Source organism: Bufo gargarizans, chromosome 1 (genome assembly GCF_014858855.1).
Source record: "Bufo gargarizans isolate SCDJY-AF-19 chromosome 1, ASM1485885v1, whole genome shotgun sequence".
NCBI lineage: Eukaryota > Metazoa > Chordata > Amphibia > Anura > Bufonidae > Bufo > Bufo gargarizans.
This window is the reverse complement of record NC_058080.1, coordinates 143,115,291-143,135,860: the sequence shown is the minus strand read 5'-3', so window position 1 is coordinate 143,135,860 and position 20,570 is coordinate 143,115,291. Positions and strand designations below refer to the sequence as shown.

General features: G+C 39.8%; 1 protein-coding gene across 1 annotated transcript in view; it reads left to right on the top strand.

The window, feature by feature from the left end:
* Positions 1–19,360, top strand: part of KDR (kinase insert domain receptor) — a 34,901-nt gene extending 15,541 nt beyond the window's left edge. Inside the window, exons 14-30 of the mRNA XM_044299220.1 lie at positions 3,348–3,494; positions 3,916–4,047; positions 7,555–7,661; positions 8,054–8,189; positions 8,326–8,430; positions 8,520–8,633; positions 8,963–9,051; positions 11,393–11,546; positions 11,675–11,769; positions 11,873–11,995; positions 12,089–12,200; positions 13,811–13,910; positions 14,012–14,117; positions 14,206–14,351; positions 16,073–16,166; positions 16,245–16,330; positions 17,387–19,360. Coding sequence (XP_044155155.1) covers positions 3,348–3,494; positions 3,916–4,047; positions 7,555–7,661; positions 8,054–8,189; positions 8,326–8,430; positions 8,520–8,633; positions 8,963–9,051; positions 11,393–11,546; positions 11,675–11,769; positions 11,873–11,995; positions 12,089–12,200; positions 13,811–13,910; positions 14,012–14,117; positions 14,206–14,351; positions 16,073–16,166; positions 16,245–16,330; positions 17,387–17,600 — 2,060 coding nt within the window. The 3' untranslated portion in view covers positions 17,601–19,360. The remainder of the gene's footprint in view (positions 1–3,347; positions 3,495–3,915; positions 4,048–7,554; positions 7,662–8,053; positions 8,190–8,325; positions 8,431–8,519; positions 8,634–8,962; positions 9,052–11,392; positions 11,547–11,674; positions 11,770–11,872; positions 11,996–12,088; positions 12,201–13,810; positions 13,911–14,011; positions 14,118–14,205; positions 14,352–16,072; positions 16,167–16,244; positions 16,331–17,386) is intronic.
* The last annotated feature ends 1,210 nt before the right edge of the window (positions 19,361–20,570 follow it).

Here is a 20,570-nt window from a genome sequence, read left to right as displayed (position 1 = left end):
AGTGTAGAGTGGCCATAGCTGGTCTGGCACATGTATTGTAATCTACATGAGGAAATTGGCATTGATTATGCCGGAAAGCTACACCAGCTCCCTTTCAGGCGCATGGACTTGCACCGATGTGCCACAGTTATTTAAGGGGTTGTCTCTGTTCAGCAAATGGCATTTATCATGTAGAGAGTTAATTCAAGACACATAGTAATGTATTGTGATTGTCCATATTGCCTCCTTTGCTGGCTTGATTCACTTTTCCATCACATTATACTGCTGATGTCCGGAGGTTACTACCACCCTGTTATCCGGCAGCTGTGGCCGAGCTTGCACACTACAGGAAAAAGTATTTGCCTATGTGTACTTCTGTGGTCCTGGCCACCAGGCTGGCTGGTGCTTTCTCCTGTAGTGTGCAAGCACGACCACTTCTGTTGGATTGCAGGGTGGTCGGTACCTCTGAAAACAAGCAATGAATGTGATGGAAAAGTTAATCAAGCCATCAAGGAAGAAACATGGATAAACACAATACATACGTAAGTGCCATGTATTAACTTTCTCTACATGATAAATGCTATTTGCTGAACTGAGACAACCCATTAAGAGGAATGCATCTGATAATAGTTGTGGTGCATCAGATGCAAGGAAGAGAATTGGGGGAGTTAGATTAAGACCCCATACATGCTTAAAGGGTTGTCCAGTTAGTGTGTAATGATATGTTATGTCACTTTCTAATATTGTCTTTCAATTTATCACCAGTAATATCTCTGCTTATTGAATGGTATCCTGCCTAATTTCAGACCTGTTCTGATCATGACCTGTTGACATAAAAGTGCATAACTTAATATGAAAGAGAGCCCTAGTATACTCAAGGAGCAGCAATATATATATATATATATATATATATATATACAGCCGGGTCCATAAATATTGGGACATTGATGCAATTCTAACATTTTTGGCTCTATGCACCACCACAATGTATTTGAAATAAAAACAAACAAGATGTGCTTTAACTGCAGACTGTCAGCTTTCATTTTAGGGTATTTACACCCAAATCAGGTGAACGGTGTAGGAATTACAACAGTTTGTATATGCGCCTCCCACTTGGTAAGGGACCAAAAGTAATGGGACAGAATAGTAATCCATTGCAGTCAATTACAGCCCGAAGTCTGGAACGCATAGACATCACCAGACGCTGGGTTTCATCCCTGGTGATGCTCTGCCAGGCCTCTACTGCAACTGTCTTCAGTTTCTGCTTTTTCTTGGGGCATTTTCCCTTCAGTTTTGTCTTGAGCAAGTGAAAAGCATGGTCAATCAAATTCAGGTCAGGTGATTGACTTGGCCATTGCATAATATTCCACTTCTTTCCCTTAAAAAACTCTTTGGTTGCTTTTGCAGTATGCTTTGGGTCATTGTCCATCTGCACTGTGAAGCTCCGTCCAATGAGCTCTGAAGCATTTGACTGAATATGAGCAGATAATATTGCCCGAAACACTTCAGAATTCCTCCTGCTGCTTTTGTCAGCAGTCACATCATCAATAAATACAAGAGAACCAGTTCCATTGGCGGCCATACATGCCCACGCCATGACACTACCACCACCATGCTTCACTGATGAGGTGGTATGCTTAGGATCATGAGCAGTTCCTTTCCTTCTCCATACTCTTCTCTTCCCTTCACTCTGGTACAAGCTGATCTTGGTCTCATCTGTCCATAGGATGTTGTTCCAGAACTGTGGAGGCTTTTTTAGATGTCGTTTGGCAAACTCTAATCTGGCCTTCCTGTTTTTGAGGCTTACCAATGGTTTACATCTTGTGGTGAACCCTCTGTATTCACTCTGGTGAAGTCTTCTCTTGATTGTTGACTTTGACACACATACACCTACCTCCTGGAGAGTGTTCTTGATCTGGCCAACTGTTGTGAATAGTGTTTTCTTCAGCAGGGAAATAATTATTCGGTCATCCACCACAGTTGTTTTCCATGGTCTTCCGGGTCTTTTGGTGTTGCTGAGCTCACCGGTGCGTTCCTTCTTTTTAAGAATGTTCCAAACTGTTGTTTTGGCCATGCCTAATGTTTTTGCTATCTCTCTGATGGGTTTGTTTTGTTTTTTCAGCCTAATGATGGCTTGCTTCACTGATAGTGACAGCTCTTTGGATCTCATCTTGAGAGTTGACAGCAACAGATTCCAAATGCAAATAGCACACTTGAAATGAACTCTGGACCTTTTATCTGCTCATTGTAATTGGGATAATGAGGGAATAACACACACCTGGCCATGGAACAGCTGAGAAGACAATTGTCCCATTACTTTTGGTTCCTTAACAAGTGGGAGGCACATATACAAACTGTTGTAATTCCTACACCGTTCACCTGATTTGGATGTAAATACCCTCAAATTAAAGCTGACAGTCTGCAGTTAAATCACATCTTGTTCGTTTCATTTCAAATCCATTGTGGTGGTGTATAGAGCCCAAAATGTTAGAATTGTGTTGATGTCCCAATATTTATGGACCTGACTGTATACAGGTGAAACTCGAAAAAATTTGAATATTGTGAAAAGTTCATTTATTTCAGTAATGCAACTTAAAAGGTGAAACTAACATACCAGATAGACTCATTACATGCAAAGCAAGATATTGCAAGCCTTTATTTGTTATAATTTGGATGATTATGGCTTACAGGTTATGAAACCCCAAAGTCACAATTTTAAGGTACCCTTTGCTCAGGGGGTATGGATTAATTAGCTGACTAGAGTGTGACACTTTGAGCCTAGAATATTGAACCTTTTCACAAAATTCTAATTTTAAGCTGCATTAATGCAATTCCTTTTAATTTGTATTACTGAAATAAATGGACTTTTGCCCGATATTCAAATTTTTCGAGTTTCACCTGTATGTATGTGTGTGTGTGTGTGTGTGTTATATATATATATATATATATATATATGTGTGTATCCAAAAACGAGGCAGCACCCCAGAGTAAAGTGAAGATGGTGGACCCTTTATTGACCCCTCTGCAACGTTTCAACCGCTCAATGCAGTCTTTATCAAGGGAAACGTTGCAGAGGGGTCAATAAAGGGTCCACCATCTTCACTGTACTCTGGAGTGCTGCCTCGTTTTTGGATACATATTGCCTTATATTGACTGCGGTTTTGATGATTTAGCACCCGTAGTTTATTGGACTAGTGCTGCCGTTTGATTTTTGTGTGTGTGTGTGTGTGTGTGTGTGTATATATATATATATATATATATATATATATATATATATTCCCATATTCTGCTACATACATGAAAATGCACTCTACTTTTAAGCATGTATATGAATTTTGAAAAATAAAGTGAATTTATCTAACAAACAGTTCAAAAGCGGCCAGTTATTCACCCTGAACTCAAGAACCAGACAACCAATGTCAGCGAGACTTTGGAGGTGCGCTGTTCGGCCTCTGCGCTGCCGGATCCACAAATTCTTTGGTTTAAAAATTCTGATGCTCTGGTGGGAGATTCAGGTAATAATCTTTTCTTCTGTTTTTAATGTAGAAATTATATTTTCACCATTTGACATTTAATTTATATACCTGCTATTGTACCTAGACGTACAGCTATAATACAGTTAACACTCAAACTCTTAACTTATTGTGATATCCTGTAACAAAAGCCATTGAAAAGCAATTAAAGGTGTCAGTTTACCACAACTAGTTTAGTTAACGCGTCTAGTTAGGCATGTGTATTAGCTCTCCTACATCTGTATTCACTCCGATCAGTCCAGGTCCCCAGTGCACAAACATACAGTATGCATTGAGTTCAATTTCATTGTAAGCCCATTACATAGCAATGCGTTTTAGGATGCGTCACGCAGTTATTCAAATAGATTCTTGTTTGTGAGGATGTCATACACCAGTTCATTTACACTTCATTGTAATTTTACAGGCATTATTTTAAAAGATCAGAACAGAACGTTGACCATACAACGTGTAAGGAAGCAAGATGAAGGATTCTATACCTGCCGAGCTTGCAACAATTTGGGTTGTGCAGAGGCTGAAATGTACTTTACAGTGAATGGTAACTATGATTAATGAGAAAATAATGAATAACAGTTACAACATATACCGGTATTTTATCCATTACTTTTTCTAACAAATGGCTGGTATAATTATCATATTCCTCCATAAACACCAATTGAGGAAATTTATAGAAAAGTTACTTTCACATATGTGTTTGGTGCGGATCCGTCTTGTATCTGCACAGACGGATCCGCACCGATAATGCAAACGCTTGTATCCATTCAGAACGGATCCATTTGCATTATCATGAACAAAGTCAAAGCAGATCCATCCTGACTTGCATTGAAAGTCAATGGGGTACGGATCTGTTTTCAATTGCACCATATTGTGTCAGTGAAAACGGATACGCCCCCATTGACTTACATTGTAAGTCAGGATGTATCCGTTTGCCTCCGCATCGTGAGGGGGATACCAAAACGCTGCAGGCAGCATTTTGGTATCCGCCTCCAGAGCGGAATGGAGGCGGAACGGAGCCAAACTGATGCATTCTGTACGGATCCTTATCTATTCAGAATGCATTGGGGCTGAACTGATCTGTTTTGGGCCGCTTGTGAGAGCCCTGAAACGGATCTCGCAAGTGGACCCAGAAACGCCAGTGTGAAAGCTACTTTCACACTGGCGTTTCTGGGTCCACTTGCGAGATCCGGTGGACAGAGCCTGGTGGTTATTGAGGGCATTTCCTCCATGCATTTATCGTTTAAATCAATACTTAATTGTTAGGTTTTAGTGGCATGTGCCTTCACTTTCAATGAGAGTTTCTGGGACTGCCATAGTCGTAAGAACGCAAGGGCTGGAGTGCTGCCACATCCAACACTGTGCAAGGGGTTTTATAGATTGACATATGGCACTTTATGTATGGTCCGGTTTTCTTCATTCTTGTGTATGTATGTTGCCAGTACTGGATTTTAAATATTTTTGTATATTTAAACAATAAAATATGTATTTTATACATAACATTGCTGTGTTTTCTTGTTTTGGGGTCACTGTGCAAGGGAAGCTGCAGAGCAGGCTCAGTGTTAAAGCCCTTACTTCTTAGGATGCATGGGGGTCCATATGATGTCAATATTCCATTACTTTATTTGATGTGAAAGCCCATGAAATGTTTTTTCCAGGAGAAATTAAAAAAACTGGTAAAAGTGGCAAAGAAGCTTTCCTCCCCTCCATCAATTTTCTGTCGCTGTCATACCAGTGCTGCTCCTATCCCCTTTGCTCTGCACTTTCTGTCCTGGTTTGACATGCCAAAAATGCTGGAGAAGACCAGCTCAGCCAACCACTGGTCTTAGTGGTGACCCTTTTTAGCCAGAAATTTCCTGAGTGGGACTTTCCTAGGGTTTTCCATGTGTTTCGCGTGGACAGGAAGGGCAGATCAGCAGGGACCAGGGCAGCATCAGAATACCAGCAGCAGGGAATCGGTGGAGGTGAGTAAAGCATCTTTGTTTATTTATTAACTTTTTTTTATATTCTTCCTGTAAAACCTCTTTAAGGAACATATGCTAGTAGAGGTGGGACGACGAATCCCTCGAATCTTGTTGGTTTGGAGGGATTTGTGGACTCAAATCCCGACCTCATTTTACAAAATTTTAATCCGACATCACTCACTACGTCACGTGCCTGTGCCGCCCACTTTATGAATGAAGCAGGCAGCACGGGCGCGTGACGTAGTGACTGACGTACCGTCCGCCCGTCCTCCCGGCCTGCCTCCTCCATCCTCTATGCTAAGGAACTTAATGTTGTAATGTAAGTAATACAGATGGATTATTATATCTTAACAATGCAGGTTAGATCATAAGATTATACTACAGCGAGTAGGCCTGGTGCATTTGAATAGAGGGACTGCACCGGTCCCCGCTGTTATTCCTAATCCAGATGCTGGCCCCCAGCCCCTGTATTGGGGGTCATTCACTCTGCAGGGACACTGTTATGGGGGGGGGGATCTGTGGATGGCACATAGCATAAGATGCTATATATGTGTCATCCACAGACCCCCCCCCCATAACGGTGCCATCCACAGATCCCCCATAACGGTGCCATCCACAGATCCCCCATAACAGTGCCATCCACAGATCCCCCATAACAGTGCCATCCACAGATCCCCCATAACAGTGCCATCCACAGATCCCCCATAACGGTGCCATCCACAGATCCCCCATAACGGTGCCATCCACAGATCCCCCATAACGGTGCCACCCACAGATCCCCCATAACGGTGCCACCCACAGATCCCCCATAACAGTGCAATCCACAGATCCCCCATAACAGTGCAATCCACAGATCCCCCATAACAGTGCCATCCACAGATCCCCCATAACAGTGCCATCCACAGATCCCCCATAACAGTGTCATCCACAGATCCCCCATAACAGTGTCATCCACAGATCCCCCCATAACGGTGCCATCCACAGATCCCCCCATAACGGTGCCATCCACAGATCCCCCATAACGGTGCCATCCACAGATCCCCCATAACGGTGCCATCCACAGATCCCCCATAACGGTGCCATCCACAGATCCCCCATAACGGTGCCATCCACAGATCCCCCATAACGGTGCCATCCACAGATCCCCCATAACAGTGCCATCCACAGATCCCCCATAACAGTGCCATCCACAGATCCCCCATAACAGTGCCATCCACAGATCCCCCCATAACATTGCCATCCACAGATCCCCCCCCCATAACAGTGCCATCCACAGATCCCCCCATAATAGTGCCATCCACAGATCCCCCCAATAAGTGTTTGGATCACTTTGTTTCTTACACTGTTCACACAATTCTTATGTACAGGGTTCATAGGATTCGAGATTCGAAAGATTCGGTAGATTCGAGAACCTATTCGGATTCGAAAAAAATTGGATTCGGCCCACCTCTATATTCTAGTTTATTTTTGAGGGGTCTAAGTAAAAGCAATGCTAACTGGGTTCTCTCTTTCCTAGGTGGTTTCATACCTCATTATATCTCCACATATACTGTATATAGAAGAAAAAGCATAGTAGCACTGTTATGTGACCAGTGCAAATCCTTCCGGACCGTTAGCTCTAGGTCCAATAAAAAGAATAAAGAAGAGGCAGCACTACGGATAACATGAAAGGTGGTGGACCTACCTTTATTTTTATAACTGCAGTTAAGGAAACAAAAGTGGGTCTACCACCTTTCACATATACTGTATAGTTATAGAGATGTCTTCTCTTTATGTATTGGATAATTACAAAAAAAAAAAGCGCAAAGCATCACTGTGGAAAATTGATTGTTGATTTTGGGTGTTATACAATGACCTGGGAACTGTGTTTTGTCTCCCTGGGGTCCCGGTAACCTTTTTACTGAAACAGCAGTAGATTGTTTTTCACCTACAGAATAAATGTCCTACTGAACCAACAAAGCAGCAGGCCTAATTTTTCTCTGTAATCCTACTTGCACGGGATTAATGGACTGTGTTTGATGACTTTACAGCTACCCTAAAACAGTGAGCTGACATGAACTGTCAAATTTTTAATTGTTTTCCTCCAGACTCAGAAGAGAAAACAAATCTGGAACTCATTATTCTGGTTGGCACCGGCGTGATTGCCCTGTTCTTTTGGTTGCTTCTTGTAATCATCCTTCGGACCGTAAAGAGGGTAATGAATCAAGTTTCTCTACTGTCCCATTTGTATTTGCCCTGTATGACAAATTAAAACTGACGGGGGACCTTTTGTTTCACTTTCTTCCCATTATACTCATGTCAACAGACACATTTTCCCTTTCAATACTATAAAACTCTTGCATGGTTTACTAAGTATGTATTAGTTTGATTTTAATTGCAATTGCCGTAAAGGAAAACATTCCAGGGTATTCTTTGCTTGCTATGGGCAAATAAATTAATTATGATCCGTGTGAACAGTCTTTCAGACCAACGATCTGAGCAGTAGGGCACTGGTGGCCCTCTGGTCTTACATCGGAGAACACACTCTTATGTCTTTTATGAAAATGTCATGAAGAGTTGACCATAAACATCATCATTTTTTTCCAGCCCAATGAAGAGGAACTCAAGGCTGGCTACCTGTCAATCATTATGGATCCTAGTGAAGTTCCCCTTGATGAGCAATGTGAAAGGCTCCTCTATGACGCAATGAAATGGGAGTTCCCAAGGGAACGGCTTAAACTAGGTACCTCCTGTCTTTATAAAGTTCACATCCACTAAAAAAACGTATCGACAATACACTAAACGTTCATCTTTCAACATTTGCTGCTAGGATGCTCAAAATATTATACCAAGTATGTTTTCCATCTTTGCCTACACAGGGAAACCTCTTGGTCGAGGAGCTTTTGGACAAGTTGTAGAAGCGGATGCCTTTGGAATTGATACAATCTCTACTTGCAAAACAGTTGCAGTGAAAATGTTGAAGGGTAAGCAGATACAGTAAGTAAGTCAATAGAAATATTAGACATCTACATTTTATTTAATTCTGTTTTGATCTGTTCTCTTTTTATCACAGAGGGGGCAACTGACAGTGAATACAGGGCGTTAATGTCAGAGCTAAAAATTCTTAGTCATATCGGTCATCACTTGAATGTCGTGAACTTGCTTGGAGCCTGCACCAAGCCAGGTGGTGAGTAATCCTCTTTCTCACGCTAGACATTAGGTTTATGGCTCCTGTGAGTCATGAGAAATCTTGTTGATTACATTTCTATAGATTCAGGCTTCTTATGAAGACATAACTAGCTACATTTTTGCAATCCTAGAAACCATAATTTTGGTCTCGTCTAGTAAAAGTATGTGTCATTTCAATTTGTTTTGGATTATTATGGGTTCAGAGTTTTATTGTCACCATTTATCTGACTCCCCACAGTATTGAATTCTATGTAGGATTAAAAAGAAATGTAGTGAATGAAAATTTTTATTTGATGTAGATATAATCTTTCAGTGTCTTTGTTCTAGGCCCCTTAATGGTGATTGTTGAATTCTGCAGATTTGGAAATCTATCAGCGTATTTAAGAAGTAAAAGGAATGACTTTGTTCTGTACAAGGTATGTGTAAGTATGTGGCCCCCACCGTTGTATCATGGTGTGATCAGATCTGCTAATTACAAGTCCTGTTTACATTCTTGAGAGCCTTCCACACATTATGCTGCCTTGTTATACACTAAGTGCTCTGTACATCCTTCCTATCTCCCCTGTCTGTGCTGATATGTAAGAAAGGAATGGTTTTACGCAATACGTAGCAGTCACAGCAGTAAGGTATACAGACAATGTTACAAATCACAGCCAACACACCAATGCTCCTCTCTTTCCAGCATCTTGGTGTAAGGTAGACATGCAGTGTCTGGGTCCATCTTACTCAATGACTGCATGGCACATTGGATGCAGCGAATTGCAGTTTAACTCCAGGCATTATGTACTATCTAGGAATGTGTATTTTGTAAGAAGCAAATTTGTTACCTCAAAATATTCCCCATTAAGTGGGAAGTTTATCCTCCCATCTGCGCCAGAAAACTTGTGGCAAAAAGGTGCAAAGTGTGGCACAGGCTGTAGCTGTTCCGCAATTTAGTGACTTTTTTGAGTCTTTTAGGCAACACTCAAAGTAGCAGGTGGGGTGGGGCTGACATAGGCAGCTTGTCACGACTTCTAATAATCTGTGCCAGGATCTGGCATGGGTTATGGTAGAAATCTACATGAGATTCCTTGCTGATGTAGATCTCCACTTAGGCGCACGGTTAAGAGTAAATATTAAGTGTCTCTTAATAATTATGGCACCTCTGATGCAAGCAGGGGAGAGATTAAGATCAGCATGTAAAACACTGGTTTTGATAAATCTCCCCCTTTATCTCTGTCCAAGCACTTCACTGCTTGCTTCTCTGTTTTATTATGACTTTATATATTCATTTGTGCGTCTGTAAATTTGTAAACTTAAGCAAATGTCACCTTGATCCCAAGGCCACTGGGCATAGGAAACACCTTTGTAAATATACTCTCTGCATGCTTCCAATCTTCTTTTAAAAAAAATATAAAATGGAATATCTTGCACAGTTGATGTTTCTTGGGTTGCACTAAGACCTCCTAGCTCTGCATCTGTTCTTCCTGGAAAATGCTGCCAAATCTTATGTCCATCATACAGTATTCCATTGTGATTCTGATCCACACCCTTCCTGTAAACAAGGAATCTCACAAAATAGGATTGTGAGTTTAAAAACTATGACGGCAGATCCAATGATAAGACACTTCTTGCACAAAAATATGGCACAAAGTATTATAATAAGTTAAACCTGTTTATGTAAACCATACAGATGATAGCAGTAGCCGTCTGTGTGTTAGGTTGTATTCTTGATAATATACATAGCTGACCACATGTCTATGGATATGCAATGATCCCTTAAGATACAATGGCCTCAGGATACAATATTTTCAACATACAATGGTCTTTTCTGACCCATCGTAAGTTAAAACCAGACTAAACATAAAATGTCTCAGACTCAGATCCAATCAAGGTCACTTCTCTGGTAAAATAGTTGTATTAGTTGCTAGTTAGCAGCTATTCCTTACTGATATATGTAAGGACCTGCTTTATCTGTCTTAGTTATCTGCTTATTATCTTAAATCTTAATTTTCTCTTATCTTGGATGACATTTTGGGCCTTTGGAACCGATTACTCAACTTACAATGGTTTCAACATACAATGGTCATCCTGGAACCAATTAATATTGTATCTTGAGGGACCCCTGTATAGCATTCTATTACAGATCAGTGTGTATAATTAATATGTGTAATTAAAGGAGTCTAAACACCTTGGGGGGCAGTTTGTTTTATTATTGCGTTTTACTCATTTTAGGCTATAATCTTTTTCATTTGTCCTTTATTTTAAAAAAATCTGCATTTTTTTTCTAAATGGTTAAGTTTTAGCCTAACTACAGAGCGTCTTACTTTTACACTGAGCCGTCATCTGAGGGCTATGTGTAGCTGTTAGCTCTGAACTCCTAACAGCTCATAAACATGTGTTTAAGTCATATTCTTATCAGTAGGGTAAGTCTTGAGCTATATAGAGTATTTATGAGCTGTCAAGAATTCAGAGATAATGACTTTACATGAGCTGTCAGCTGAGTTCCCTAATGGGACCCAGTGTAGACAGAGAATTTGCTACTCTGCAAATACACAGAAACTTAACACTGTACAAAGAAAGGTGCTAAACATTTATAATAAAGGCCAATTCCCAAAAATATGTTTAGCTCAAAATTAGTACAATGCAATAAAAAATGCCCCCAAAGGTATCCATAACCTTTAATATGTTCATATGAGTGTCTCTAATAAAGTAGGGTGACTTAGACTGTAACCTAATTCTAAATATTTATTAATCTATATAATATTTTCCTCGCAGACCAAATCTGTGCGGTACAGACAGGCCAAGCATCATTACATTGAAACTCCAAGGAATTTGAAGAAACGATTAGACAGCATTGCTAGTAGTCAGAGTTCAGCAAGTTCTGGATTTGCAGAAGAGAAGTCTCTTAGTGATGTTGAAGAAGAAGAAGGTAGGACATTGGTGTGGGTAATTTTAGTCCCATAACAATAATGATAACCATTAATAGTTTTGTTTTTGAATTTGCAGCAAGTCTATATTGAATACATATCTAACATGATTAAATATTTCCATGTATAGTTGAAGACATGTGTAAGAGTCAGATTTCTATGGAAGACCTCATCTCCTACAGCTTCCAGGTAGCACGAGGCATGGAATACATGTCTTCACGGAAGGTATGCTTGATTTACATCTAACTGGAAGACTGTTGATCTGTATAATAAAACTGGACAGGTGCAAAATGGCAAAAAATCTAAAGTAATGCTCTTTTATCACAAGTGCATCCACCGGGACCTGGCAGCTCGTAATATTCTTCTGGCTGACAATAATGTGGTGAAGATCTGCGACTTTGGTTTGGCGCGTGATGTGTATAAAGACCCAGATTATATCCGGAAAGGAGATGTAAGCAAAAGAAAGTCCCAGGTTCATCATGAGTTAAATGTATTTTGTTAATTTTCAGACTTTAACAATTATCTATATCTTTTCCTCCTCAAGGCTCGGCTTCCTCTTAAATGGATGGCACCAGAGACTATCTTTGATAGAGTATACACGACACAGAGTGATGTGTGGTCATTTGGAATCCTGCTCTGGGAAATCTTTTCATTAGGTGAGTCACTTTTATACATTTCCTTTTCCGTGTGGATTAGTTGCAAAATGTTTACTCATTTCCAGGGACACCGAACCAATGTACAGCATTTAAGCTTTAGTATTTCATAGGACACATCTTTATAACATGGCACTGTTCCTGGAAGTTAGGACATGACGTACTTATGGTAGGAAATCCTTCTAAAGCCATACACATTAGTGTTTTTTTGGCTGAAACCTTTGAGAACTAATGTGTGTGGGGAGTCCCAACTCTCCCCGAGAGATGATGTTGGGGAAGACGACACTTGGGCAAAATGAATATTTTTCCTTGATACTTTTGTTCTCCTGGGAGATAAGCTGCCTCCAGAAATGTGTTACTGTGGCTTTCTCTGCTCTCCTCATAGAATACACATATGTGTTGGCCAAGCCAAATGTGTATGTGTATAAGGAATCCGGGATGGAGTTAGGGGAGATATCTGTTGGCCGAACAACTGTTTGGCCGACGGATATTGAATGTGTATTGGCATCTTTAAAGGGAACCTGTCACCGGGATTTTGTGTATAGAGCTGAGGACACGGGTTGCTAGATGGCCGCTAGCACATCCGCAATACCCAGTCCCCATAGCTCTGTGTGCTTTTATTGTGTAAAAAAAACGATTTGATACATATGCAAATTAACTTGAGATGAGTCCTGTCCCTGACTCATCTCACATACAGGACTCATCTCAGGTTAATTTGCTTATGTATCAAATCAGTTTTTTTACACAATAAAAGCACACAGAGCTATGGGGACTGGGTATTGCGGATGTGCTAGCGGCCATCTAGCAACCCATGTCCTCAGCTCTATACACAAAATCCAGGTGACAGGTTCCCTTTAAGTCTACTTTCACACTCGCGTTTTGGCTTTCCGTTTGTGAGATCCGTTCAAGGCTCTCACAAGCGGTCCAAAACTGATCAGTTTGCATTCTAATGTATTCTGAATGGGAAAGGATCTGCTCAGAATGCATCAGTTCAGTCTCCATTCCGCTTTGGAGACGGACACCAAAACGCTGCTTGCATCTGATGAAACTGAGCCAAACGGATCTGTCCTGGCACACAATGTAAGTCAATGAGGGCGTATCCGTTTTCACTGACACAATCTGGCACAATAGAAAACTGATCCGTCCATCATTGACTTTCAATGGTGTTCAAATGACTTTCCATTGGCTATGTTAAAGATAATACAAACTGATCCGTTCAGAACGGATGCAGACCGTCGTATTATCTGAACGGATCCGTCCATGACGGATCCGCACAAAACGCCAGTTTGAAAGTAGCCTAAGATGTAGACATTAGAGTGGATCAAAGCTACCAATGACCGGCCAATTTCTTCCAAAAAGGTAGTCAATTATGTTGGGTAATGGTCTGAATATATGTGCATATGGCATAACTGGTCATCATCAGTTGATTCAAACTAAAGTTTGATCGGCTGCATGGTGGCTGATATTTGTTTAAATTGATTAGGTAAGATACCACATTCTCGTTCTTCTACTTGTTTGAAATGCCAGAAATAGCTATTTTTTCAGAGCGTAAGCAAAATCTAGCCAAAATAGTACATTGTACTTTACCCTCTTGATGGAATTGTTTATTACAGGAGGGTCACCATATCCTGGAGTACAGATTGATGAAGACTTTTGCAGGCGGTTAAAAGATGGAACGAGAATGAGGGCTCCAGATTATGCAACAGTGGAAATGTAAGTTACCAGCATAGCATTTGGAAAGTATGATGTTGAAGAGAATTATTGAACAATAATACTGTGTGTCCCTGTTTAATGACATGGGTTTGCCCTATCAGATACCAGACAATGCTTGATTGCTGGCATGGAGATCCCCTGCAACGACCCACATTTTCTGAACTAGTGGAACATCTAGGAAATGTCCTACAAGCTAATGTCCAAATGGTTAGTAATATCTGTATAAAATAGTATAAGACTAAGGATGTCATAAAAAACTAAGCATTGATAAAAGTTTATTTGCTCCTTTTTCTAGGATGGAAAAGATTACATTCCACTTACTGTGACTCTGAATGTTGAAGAAGATTCTGAACTTTCTATGCCGACCTCACCTGTTTCCTGTATGGAAGGAGAGGAAATATGTGATTCAAAATTCCATTATGATAACGCAGCTGGAATACGGTACTGACCTATTTATAGGCATTATGATCTACAACCACCGCACGTATCTCTGCACAGTGCCTTTTCATAGTAAATTTGAGATGACAGCTTGATTATCATGTAAATTTTCGCTGCAACATGGTGGATTTGGATGGGCAATTAGTTACACACATAGGCGGTCATTTATCAAATTGGATATATTAGGTTTTTGGTCTAAAAATGTTACATGACATGCCAATTGCAAAAAAATTTATTTAATTTTTGAAACATTTCTCTTACACCAGGCAGCCCTCTGGGGTATTTTTTAGGACTATAACACAATGCAGTTGCAACAAATACAAGTCCAACCACACAATGCAAAACGAGACTTCAAAATGACATAAAAACAATCTCAAATGTAAATGACCCCCATAGTATTGCTAGTTAGGCTTCAAATATGGTGCTTTCAGAAGAAAGGATCCAGGCAATGTTATATATGTCCATGTTATATATTTTAGATGTAAATTTGATTTGTGCAGCACCAATGATCCCAATGTTTACAGCAAACTCCATTGTGAGCCTAAGGAGTAGCTTTTGGCATATATCTGACTGGTATATGTTGCCATACATTTTTTATGGTATTAAAAGGCATAGTCGACTTAGATTTTTAAGGCAGAGTCATCCTGCCAAAAGAAAATGTATAATGCATATTATGCATTTATTTTAGAATGGTTGTCTATCAGCAATGTATAGGTTTAATGTGTGTGTCTTTTGTGCCAAACCACAGGTAAAACATGATATTAACAAAGTCTAAAGCTGGCCATATATATTAGACTCCTCCATAGTCATGTATGTTTGGGCAAGCATACATGTGGCCCCCAACTGGCTGATCCATATCTTTCGAGTCAAGAGGTCCCTCTGTACTCTAGATAGTTACCATTACACTGAAATCAGTGGGTTTGGATGACATATATCTAATGTATAAGTCCATCTTATAGGTGGTTTCTGGGATTTTAATATTGATGACTAGGATAGGTCATCAGATTGCCAAGGGTCCGACAACCAGAACCCCCGCTAATCAACTGGTTGAAGAGAAGGATGCGCAGCGTGCAAGCGCAGCCCTCCCTTCATTGTTTACCTGCTCGCTGTCGACATCGCAGCGGTGAGCAGTGTAATTACAAGCCATCCTATTCACTTCTATGGGATGGCTTGTTCCTATTCAAGTCTATACTACAGAGCCGCCCCATAAAAGTGAATGGGAAGGCTTGTAATTACACCTGCTCATCACTGCAATGCCGACGCTGAGCAGATAAACAATGAAGGGAAGGCTGCGCTTGCATGGGACAACTTGTAATTACATCCGCTAACCACTGTAATGTCGATTGCGAGCAGGTGAACAATGAAGGAAACGCTGTGCTTGCACGGAGCGTGGCCTTCTCCTTAACCAGCTAATTGACGGAGGTCCCGGGTGTTTGATCTGATATTGATGACCTATCCTGAGGTCATCAATATTAGAATTCCGGAAATCCCCTTTAAGTCTTATCATAAAATATAAGGAACTGACAGAGTTTCTGCTTCCCAGTATGTAAAGCATGGACAGGTTTAAGTAGGAAATAGTAACGTTTAAGTAAGAAGTCATCATTAATTTCTGAACACACATTTTCACATATTGGCTAAACAAAAAAAATACAAAAAAATTAATCTGACAATGTGAGATATGTAAAACATCTTCAGTTTCCTTAACTTGCATTCTTTGTCTACAGGCATGTCCAAAACACGAGGAGAAATAGCCGGCCTGTTAGTGTCAAGACATTTGAAGATATTCCTATAGAGGTCACAGTGAACGTGCCCATGGAGGTAGGAGAAAAATTTCTCTTTTTCTGCAATTCTTTGCTTATTGGTAGCAAAGTATTAAAACTCTTGTTCGCATTGTAGGACAACCAAACAGATAGCGGGATGATTCTTGCATCAGAAGAGCTGAAAACACTGGAGAATACACAAACTGAAGCGCTGTTATTTAGGTAAGCGATTTCCAAATTAACATCTTTTGTTCGGATATCAAAAATATTATACACACATTTATTTTACGCTGCTGTATTCCACAGCACTTTACAGACATTAGTATCAATTTGTCCTCAACGGAGCTCCTTGTCTAAGTTCCCTATCAGTATGTCTTTGGAGTGTGGGAGAAAACCAGAGTACCTGGAGGAAACCCACGCAAACACAAGGAAAACATACAAACTCCATGCAGATGTTGTCCTTGGTTAGGTTCAAACCTAGGCCCACAGTGCTACAAGGCACCAGTCTAATTAGTGAGCCACTGAGCTGCCCAGCCTGTACTTTGCAGGCTATCGCTGAAATACCATATACCTTTGTGATATCTGCCTAGCTTTAGAATCATGTTTTGCATGAATAGTATAATATCACCATTCTATAAAATGCAAAGTTCTAATCATTTACATACTACATATAAATGACCTGCCGCTAATCATCCAGGCAGTGCCATTATGGTGAATAGTAAACGGAAGACGTATCTGCAGTAGCTCCATGTGGGTATGACACATGTGCTTAATCTCCTTTGCACAATATCTCTAGATCATGCGCTTGGGCAATGTGGAGAAGAAGCTGAGGTCCACCTCACTTCATTGCACATGGTTGGCTCTTTATTCAAGTTCCTGTGATGCTCTTATCTTACATAGGGTATTTGCAAGTGTTAAAATGTATCTCAAGAGTGACTTCCACCAAAAGGTTATACAATGTGATGACATTGGCTGGTCTATAAAAAGGCCAGACACCTCTTCTGCATTGGGGCTTTGACCGATAGGCTCCTAGTGTAGTCTGGTTTCATTGGCAACAAGTAACACTTTATGCTATGTCTATCACCATCACATTTAAAATACTGGCAGGAGATGCAGCAATGAACAAATCTGGTGGCAGATTTAATAGTGAAACTACTTTATGAATAAAAGTGACTTTTACTAAAGCAAAGATGTCTCTCAATGACTGTTGACTCATTGTTCATTATTCTGCTCTTTGTTGTAGTTATTTTACCAGTGTTTCTTCTGTTCTCATTTCAGCTGTTTAAAATCCAGTAAAAGCAAAGATTCAGTCACATCAGGATCTTCCAACCAAACAAGTGATTACCAGTCTGGTTACCACTCAGATGAAACTGAAATTATCAATGATACCAATGAGAAAACGCAGCTTCTCAAAAAGGAGAGTTCATCTGAAATATGCCATGTGGAAAAAAATTTACACCAAGCTGTCATCCAGTTGACCACAGAAGTTTAGGAACTCAGAACTTTCATTTACTTGCCACAATGCACTAGTACAGGAGAATCTGTGGAATTCTGTTTGGCAGGAGAAGACTATTTCTTGACATCATCATCATTCCACAGACCAGGAAGATGCCTGGATATGTTAGAAATGTTTCTATTTTTCAAGTATGAGATGGACTGTTGAATAAACAGCGTGTGGACTTTCGGGAGCAAATGTTTCTTATCTGGACACCGAGTGTCTGACAGTGGGGTTGCCTGAAAACTGGAAGGGCCATCATTGTGCTTTTCTTTGTTCCAACAATGAAATGATTGAGGTAGACCTACAGCCTGGTCTGTTGGCCACATTATGGAAGTAAGCTGTCTCACACACACAGTTGTGATGTATATATAATTATATATAGTATTAGTATTGTGCACTGTTCTACTTATTTTTTAAGTACCTGACTATGGACAAATAAATGTGCCATCTAGTGATCAGCAAGATGATCTTACAGAACTTCCTTTGAAGGTCCAAGAACAGGAGTCAGCTCTTATACACTGGGTACATGTTTCTCTGTATGTTTCACATTGATTAGCAGAGGAAATGGTACAGGAAATTTCATTATTTGCAAATTATATGCTAATGGCAAACCTTTTTGGAGGTGCCAGGGATGGGAATAGAAGGGGGTTCCTGCAGATAGCAGGTCATTCATATCTTATTAAACATTATAGGATTACAAAATGTGCTCTTTACAGTTTTATGAAGCTAGCCGTGTCTGCTCTATAGGTATCCATGTATGTCCTAAATAAGGGAGGAGATCATATGAAGACAAGTGCAGGATATTCTGCTTTGTTCCTGACAACCATTGACTGTAAATGGTCACTGCTTTAAGTTGTCCACAATATTTTTCAGTGCGATTGCTGGACAGATTGTCTCTTATATCTGATCCCTAAAAATCACACTATAATATCAGATATCTCTAGAATAATCCGCATATGTATTTGTCACTATTATCAGTAAAGCTAACCTTTACTTTTAATTTAATGGTTCTATGAGATTTGTTGGATGGAAAGTGGATTTGCAAGTTCCTTGGTCCCCTGCAAAATATTGTGGTCCTCATTAAAGCTGAGAGAAAAAGTGTCCTTGTCTGCACTAAATTTCATATCTTTAGCCTATTGAGTATAGTTTATATTTTGTGACTTCATTCTGTGATTTCAAATCAACAAAATATCAGTGTTTGACTTATTTATAAGAAATGTAATATATTATATTTATAAATATGTTTTATATGTATATACCATGAGAAATGGAAAATCTTTTTAGTAGTATTAAAGAGTTAACGTTTTTTAATAGCATTCTCTCTTTTGTTTTACTCTATGCGATTTCCTGAACGGTTACAGACATAAAATACAAGCATAAAAAACAGTTGCTAGTTATATTGGCAGATCGATATTTGATCAAAATTACAAATCTCTGAAAGAACAAAAATAGTAGGAATCTCAAAATAATAGGTTTTAAATCCATATGAAATATCATGGCTTTTTCACAGCCTTACATTTGCATTGATATTTGTGGATGTTAGATATTTTATGTTTGTGAATGCTCTAAAGCAAGGGTGCACAACCTTTTCTGGTCGGGGGCCACACTGTAAGACTGAAGGAATCCCAAGGGCCGAAAAATAAAAGTTAAAGGGGTATTAACAACTGATATACTGTATTTATTGCATATTGTACATACAGTATATACTACAAATGTCTGGTTACACCTCCAGGATTCACCTCTAATGGGAGAATACATGAAAAATGCATGTGAGCAGCCACAAGACATAGTCATACATGTCTGTCAACAGATGGTTGGGGGCTGCACAGAATGATATCGAGGGCCGCATGTGGCCCCCGGGCCGCAGGTTGTGCACCCCTGCTCTAAAGGGTTAATCCGCCTCAGAACATCAATTAACTGTTTATATATAAATATAGTCTATATTAACATTGAAATAAGTTAGTAAACACATTGCATTACTTATCATTGACTGATCCTGAGTTACCGTCCAGTTCTTCAGGTTGCTATTGGAAACAGTCGACAAGCTTGTTGTCAAGCCTTTAGCTTAGCTTAGCACCTTTAATGCAGGAGGATTGAGAGATTTCTCAAATTGCTATACGATGGTACAGTAAAGACTACGCTCATTGCACCACAGGCCTAATTTGCATATAAGGAAAAAGTATCATAACTGGTAACAGAGCCTCGGCTCAACAATAGAAAACTGTGTTTTATTCAGGTGAACCACAGCTATGTGTCTATGCACACAGCTGGATAAGGAGGTCGCCGGTGACAGATTCTGTTTGAAGCCTGCAGATTTGTAAATTGTGGACTATGATACATGCTATAAATCAGGATATGCACAAGATAAATAGTACAATGTATTTATTTAGTTATCTGGTTTGTAGAGTATTCTTTCCAACTAAACTGTAAAATGGTGCTTCTAGGTGGAGAATAACCTTCAAGCTTTATGAAATGAAAGCTGGTCCTAAATGCCCTGAATGTATTTTATCGTTTCACGGTAGATGCCACATCAGTATTCCATTCAGATAAGCTACTTTGTCAATGGTTAGCTAATTCAAATAAAGCTGATCATTCTAATGCTGAAACATTTTATATGTGTTATTGTTAATTAGGGTGAATTTACTAAAATATTTAGGTTTCTGGAGCAATATGTCATCATTTCAGGAAATATTCTCATGTCACAACTTGGCATTCCTGTATGTTGTAATGCAGAAGTGTAATTTCTCTTGTTTATCAGGGTTGGTAATGTAATTGCTTCCTTAACCTAATGTGAACTTGGAGCCACAAAGCCACACAAAAAGAATTAAAAATGCTTTTTATCTCATTGACTGACTTTTATGCTTTCCAGTGTAATGTTATTTAGTTTAAGATTATTTAGCTATCATCTTAAGGGCCCTTTACACTGGCCGAGAATCGCTTAGATAATAATCGCTAACGAGCGTT